The sequence below is a fragment of the Pogoniulus pusillus genome, chromosome 22 (assembly GCF_015220805.1).
Source record: "Pogoniulus pusillus isolate bPogPus1 chromosome 22, bPogPus1.pri, whole genome shotgun sequence".
Taxonomy (NCBI): Eukaryota; Metazoa; Chordata; class Aves; order Piciformes; family Lybiidae; genus Pogoniulus; species Pogoniulus pusillus.
In genome coordinates, this window is record NC_087285.1 from 15471281 (window position 1) to 15477363 (window position 6083).

A 6083-nucleotide genomic window follows, 5' to 3' on the forward strand; every position below is an offset into this window, starting at 1 on the left:
GTGCTTTCCGCCAATACAGTCAGGCAGCTGGGCCCAGTCAAAGTTGTAGAAGTGAGACCATCACACAGACCATGGGTGGGAACAAGCATCTTGATGGAGACACACACTGATGCAGCACACACTGGGTTGCAGCAATGCACCCAGGCAGGATTTACCCACTGGGGTGCCCAGCAGTGACATGAGGGTGCCACTCTCTGCCCTATGAGGGCGTAAAGCAATGATTTTTATTTTATTTCCATATCCTGCATCCCTATTTTTAGCCTTCAGGGTTTTGTTCCAAGCCTGGCTGTTTACTGTAAGAAGCATTTCCAACCTCCCTTGTCTCCAAGCAACCAGGTGTGCCAGCTCCCATCCTGACAGCCTCACCCTATAGATCTATAGGGCTGAGGGATGCAAGGGGGAGTGCATGAACATCTACTTCAAGAACCTCGAGGTTCCCCCATCTCGGGGTTAATGTTGGTGCACATGCACCACCCTCACACTGACCCTATGGATTTATAGATCCTTCCTCAGTACTGACATCTCCGGGGGCAGGGAGGGGATGCTGACCCCGTAGAGTTGATGAGATGCAGCTGGGACGCTTTGGGGGAATGCAAGAGAGATTTGGTGGGGGGATAGAGGGATGCAGGCAAGGCGAGCAGGCCGCCTTCCCCCCCGCAGCGCCAGCGGGAGTGCGTGGGAAGGAGTTAGACAAAGCCTGAGCCCGGGAGCAGAGGCAAGCACTGCTGGGAGGGAGACGGGGACGATCTCCACTCCCTGTCCCCCCCAGCTCTTGGGTGAAGGGTACATGGGAGCCCAATTTCATCCCTGCTGCAGTGGCACAGTGTCCCCGTCCCTTGGGCAGGTTGGGATGCAGCTACCTCCCCGGTGATGCCCGGGAGGGAAGCAGCCATCTCCATCACCAGGTAGGAGAGGGACTGGGCTCTATGTCGCTGTCACCACCGGTCATGGGACCCACACTAGGGCTTGGGGAGCCCCTTCTGAGCTGGCCGGTGCCAACCGTGTGCCTGCTGTGCCTCGGTGTACTGGGGGCCATCCCGTGGGAATACAAAGTGATGGTGGCGGGGGTGCCAGGGGGCAGTGGGGAGCTCCCAGGACGAGTCGATGGGTGACAAGAGATAACCCGGAGGGGAGGTGTGTGCATGTGCCGGCACCCCCCCGCACGGCAGCCGGCCCTCCCTCTCTTCCCCACCGCTGCCTGGGGGTGTCGGGGCGGGCGGCAGCCGGGTGGAGCGGCCCGGGGCGCGGTACCGCCCCCGCCGCCGCCACCCCACGCATGCTCCTCGCTGCCTCCGCCGCGCCGGTGCCGAGCGGAGCGGAGCGGGACGGGACGGCAGGGGAGCGGGCGGAAAGATTCACCGCTACAGGTAACGGCGGCCCCGGGGTGCACGTGGCCGGGCCCGGTCGAGAGCTGCCGCCGCCCGCCCCGAATCGGCACTCTCAGGGCGAGGGGGCGGTGATGGGATCTCAGGGTTGGGGTCGGCCTCGGCCTCCCCACGGCTGGAGCTACCGCGGGGGCGGCTTTGTCCGGGGCACGGCCGCGGAACTGGGGGCCGGGGCGTGCACACGCGTGTCCGTGCGTACGGGTGTGCCCTGAGCCTTGTGCTGGCGTGTGTGCGCCTCTGTGTGTGCACACGCGTGTGTGCGCCTCTGTGTGCGCACACGTGTGTGCGCCTCTGTGTGTGCACACGCGTGTGTGCGCCTCTGTGTGCGCACACGTGTGTGCGCCTCTGTGTGCGCACACGTGTGTGCGCCTCTGTGTGCGCACACGCGTGTGTGCGCCTCTGTGTGCGCACACGTGTGTGCGCCTCTGTGTGTGCACACGCGTGTGTGCGCCTCTGTGTGTGCACACGCGTGTGTGCGCCTCTGTGTGCGCACACGTGTGTGCGCCTCTGTGTGTGCACACGTGTGTGCGTGTGTGTGCCGGGGCTCGCATCTCCTCCACGGAGCCAGCACCCACAACCGCCCAGCATCGTCGGGTGCTGTCAGGGCAGGTCGGGGTGCGGGACACTGAACCTCCTCGGGAACGGGGTGCTGCGTGGGAAGACAGAGCTGGGACAGGGAGGGCACTAAAGGGTCTCAGAACGAGGCTTTCCGCCGAGCTTTTGCTACCGGGCAGGTGCATGGGGCTGTAGGGAAGACTCGGGGCCGCCCGGGTGACCCCAGCCCATATCCCCCGTGGTGCTGGACGGCCAGCTGGGCGCGGCGTGGCTGGCAGATCAGCGCACTCTCGACATGGGGCACAGGCGCTGAGCTCGGGGGCATGCCCCTGCCGTGCCCTGCAGCCCAAATCGGCCCCCAGACCTGGCTCACTCTCGCCTCAGCCTGCGCCCAGCTCCCCACTGACAGGTGGGGATACCAAGATCCCCCAGGATTCTAGCCTTGTGCCCTAGTGCATGCTTCATCTTCTGCTGTCTTCACAGGGGTGCCTGCACCACATCCCCCTGCTTCTGCAGCTGCAGCAGCCCTTGGATCTCTCTTCCGGTGCAGCCGTGCTGGAGGAAGACTTTTTTATTACGGTAGGTAGCTGGCACTGTTCATCCCTTTCCATGGGGCTGGGCACTGGATGCTACCACACAGGCTGTGTCAGGTCTGGTGGTTGCTCTGAGTGGCCACCCAAACCGTTGTCACAGGAGAAAAACAACTGGTAATCAAGGGGAGCTGGAGGTCCACGTGCTGCTCCTCTCTCACTGCCCCATCCTCTCTCTTGCAGATCTGCGTGCAACTAGCATGGGAGAAGCCTTCCCCAGACATGGGCAGTGCTAAGGAGCTTGAGGGGCTGCAACTGTTGACCCACCAGGCTGGGGCTGAAGACAACTGCGAGCCTGGCACCAGCTCCCTTGGCTGCCCATTGGCAAGCAAGTGCCTGACCAGCTCTGGCTGTGCTAAAGAGGCCTGTGCCATGAGGACCGGCTGCGTGGCTGAGATGCAGGTCCAGGGCACCATGGCTGGCCCAGCAGTGGAGAAGAACGTGCTATCACCAGCAAGAGCAGCTACCAGCACAGTTCTCCCAGATGCCGGTGTAGAGCCAAGCGCTGAGGCAGTGATGGGGAGCTGTGGGCGACTAAGTAGCACTGACACTGTCTGTAGTCCCCTGGAGGTGGATGTCCCCAGCACCCAGAAGGAGAACACAGCCCCTGTGTCCTCCCTGCCTGAACCTTGTCTCAAGGCCCCCAGCAAGGATGTGGGTAGCACAGCAACTTCTGCCAAACATGTGGTGTTTGTGGAGCCTGCTGTGGGCACTGGAGCAGCTGGGCTTCCAAGCCAGGAGCAGCCCCAGGGTGGCACAGAAATATCCATGGACTCTGTGCCCCAGCCGAGGGGTGGTGAGGCGCCCAAGCTCCTCCAGGGGAGCATGGTGGACCCCCTTGGTGCTGGCACTGCAGGGAGCCAGGGCCATAGTCAGGACCAGGGCAGAGCTGAAGGGAGCACAGACCAGGGTGTGGATGCCAGCAGCAGCCAGCAGCCCCGAACAGCCAAGCTGCTCTGTGAGTCCTACTCCTTCGAGGTGACCCCACCACAGGATGCTGGGACGCAGGACATGGGAACGCAAGTGGACAATCGAGCATCCCTGGTCTCAGTCGCCTTGAGCCCCATGAGCCCTCCAGGTGGGGCTGCTGCCTTCACCTTCCCCAAAAGAGAGTCGAGCTCAGCTGCCCCTCCACGCCCTGAGCCCTCCAAGAAGGATGCAGAGATGCAGGTGTCCATGCCCATAGAAACCCGCTCGGTGGCCACCGGGCCCATGACACCGGTAGCCAAGTCCCCACAGGCCTCATACCCCAAGGTGCACGTGAAGGGGACAGTGGTGGAGGAGACTCCAGAGCCCATCCGGGAGGTGAGCTGGGATGAAAAGGGGATGACATGGGAGGTATACGGGGCCTCCATGGAGGTGGAGGTGCTGGGCATGGCCATCCAGAAACACCTGGAGAAGCAGATCGAGGAGCATGGGCGGCAGGTGGTGACGACCCCCCAGGGCACCCGCACTGGCTCTGTCAAAGGAGCCCCCAACAAAGGCGAGGCCAAGAGGCAGCCCAGCGTCTTTCGGGCTCTGCTGCAAAACGTACGGCGGCCCCGGTGCTGCTCCCGTGCCGGCCCCGCCATGGAGTGAAGCACTGCCCACGCTGGTGGGTGGGGATTCTGCTGGGCTTCTCGGGGGAAGCAGGGAGAGTTCCCTGCCCTGGTGTCCTGAGATGCTTGCTGTCAGTGTGCAGGGCTCCTGGGGCCAAAGCCAGCAGTGATGGAGCCCTGCATGCTGAGGCAAGGCATCTCCTTTGCTGGGGGCCCTTCTGCCAGCCCAGGGTCCCCCTGCTAGCCTAGCCCCAAGGAGTTGCCCTGGGACATGAGGCTGGTGCTGTCTGTCTGCTTGGTGGCTTCTTTATACCACAGAGATGTACATGACTCCTTCCTGTTGGAGGTGGCCACTCCTGGGCACTCTGTGGCACGTGTCTGGAGAGGGCTCAGTGTGTGCAGGGGCAGGTTGCTGCTGGCTCCATCAAGCTCTGGCCTCACTTGCACCCCATTCAGCAGCGTTCCTACCGTGATGGAGAGATGCTGGTTCATCACTGTGCCGCCAATTTGCCTGCCCAGGGTTTGGCCACACTTTGACCTGACCATGGCCATGTGCGCATGAGTCCCTGTGGCTGCCCAGGGCTGGGACGTTCAGCCCAGCCCCTGTCCTTTCTGCTCCACTGCCGTGCTGTGTGTGCCCCAGAGCCAGATGTGGCCACATGGGGCACTGGGACAGATCTCAAATGGAAGAGACTGAGGCCAACCATGCCTGTGGTGGGGAGCCAGTCATCATAGCTGGAGGCACTGCAGGGAGTCTGCATAGTCACCAACTCATCCTGCCCAGGGATCTCCTTGGGAGCAGTCACCAGAGCCCACAGCATGTCCTCATCATGGCAAGTAGTGGGGATGAAGCCTACGTGCTGCTGGACCCACGGACTCGTGTCCCTGCACAGTTCCCCTTCAGCCTCGCTGGCTGCTCCTCCGACGGCAGCCGGGGATGGAATGGCTGCAGAGCGCTGCCCCTTTTTACAGCCGGGATTTTGCAGGGCTGGGGGGAGGGGGGCTTTTACTGACTCTGTTTGCATTTTTTGAACTTTTTAAGAGACACTTTCAGATGTGTGTATCCTACTTGGAGCCACCTTCTACCCTATGGCCCGCAGAGCCATGACCCTCTGTTTGAATACTTTTCCTTGCCTGTGCCCTGTGGGGCTGGAGAGCATCAGGAGTGAAGTGCACAGGGAGCTGAGCATACCCACGGCTGGGGGAGCATCGCTGGGGCTGGCAGCACCATGGTGTCCTGCTGGGATGTGGGTCCTGGTTCCATGCAGGGGACCAGCCCTGCAGCTGGAGTGAGGCCCAGGCCTATGCTCAGTACTGGATGGGCAAGAGGCTGCAAGCAGAGTACATGGGGAGCTGCACCATAGGCAGGAGGGCTTAAGGTGCCAGGGGCACTAGTGCAGTCGTTTTCCCCTCTCTAAGCCCCCGTTGTATGTTCTGGTCTTGTTTTGGCCCTGTGAGGCTGTCTCTTCCCCTGGAGGGGGGCTGTAAAGGGCTTGGTAAAGTGCCAGCTGTCAGCCAGGGCCATGACCCTGTGCCCTGGCACTCACTGGGAGCCACCTCTGCTCAGTGCCTTGCGCTGCAGGAGTGGTGCCACTTGACAACAACTAGGAGCCCTGAGGCAACCCCCTGTTACCCTGCCCCAGGCTGTCCCCTGCCTCCAGACTCAAGCTGTAGCACACCAGCGCTGTGGCTTCATCACCTATTTCCTTTTCTTTCCTCTTAATTTCTTTTTTTTTTGGTGGGGGGGAGGGAGGAAGTGGGGGGGAGGACCAATCTGTCAGTGTGGATGTTGGGTAATAAAACCTTGCACAAACCTCTGTGTGAGGCTACCTGCACCTCCCTCCCCCAGGGCTGAGTAGGGCCAAGGGACGGTGGGGCAGCCCAGGGAAAGGTCCTGGGGACAAGAAACCAGGCCAAGCTCCATGGTCACGCTCATCTTCCCCTCCAGTACCAGCCTGGCCTGAAACCACCTTGTGCCAGCAGGGGTGACCCCAAGCTGGCCATAAGACACGATG

General features: G+C 62.0%; 1 protein-coding gene across 1 annotated transcript; it reads left to right on the top strand.

The window, feature by feature from the left end:
• The first annotated feature begins 1118 nt into the window (after positions 1–1118).
• Positions 1119–5672, top strand: GPRIN1 (G protein regulated inducer of neurite outgrowth 1). Its single transcript, XM_064161902.1, has 3 exons — positions 1119–1367; positions 2424–2519; positions 2714–5672. The coding sequence occupies exons 1-3, from the start codon at positions 1143–1145 to the stop codon at positions 4106–4108; spliced, it is 1716 nt and encodes a 571-aa protein (XP_064017972.1). The 5' UTR covers positions 1119–1142; the 3' UTR covers positions 4109–5672.
• The last annotated feature ends 411 nt before the right edge of the window (positions 5673–6083 follow it).

What these genes read in the sequence shown, in the direction of transcription:
- GPRIN1 (XM_064161902.1), top strand. Translation starts at nt 1,143, where the DNA reads ATGTGCCGGCACCCCCCCGCACGGCAGCCGGCCCTCCCTCTCTTCCCC. An exon ending in GGAAAGATTCACCGCTACAG is followed by an intron (nt 1,368 to 2,423) that starts GTAACGGCGGCC and finishes CTGTCTTCACAG; the next exon opens with GGGTGCCTGCACCACATCCC. An exon ending in AGGAAGACTTTTTTATTACG is followed by an intron (nt 2,520 to 2,713) that starts GTAGGTAGCTGG and finishes TCTCTCTTGCAG; the next exon opens with ATCTGCGTGCAACTAGCATG.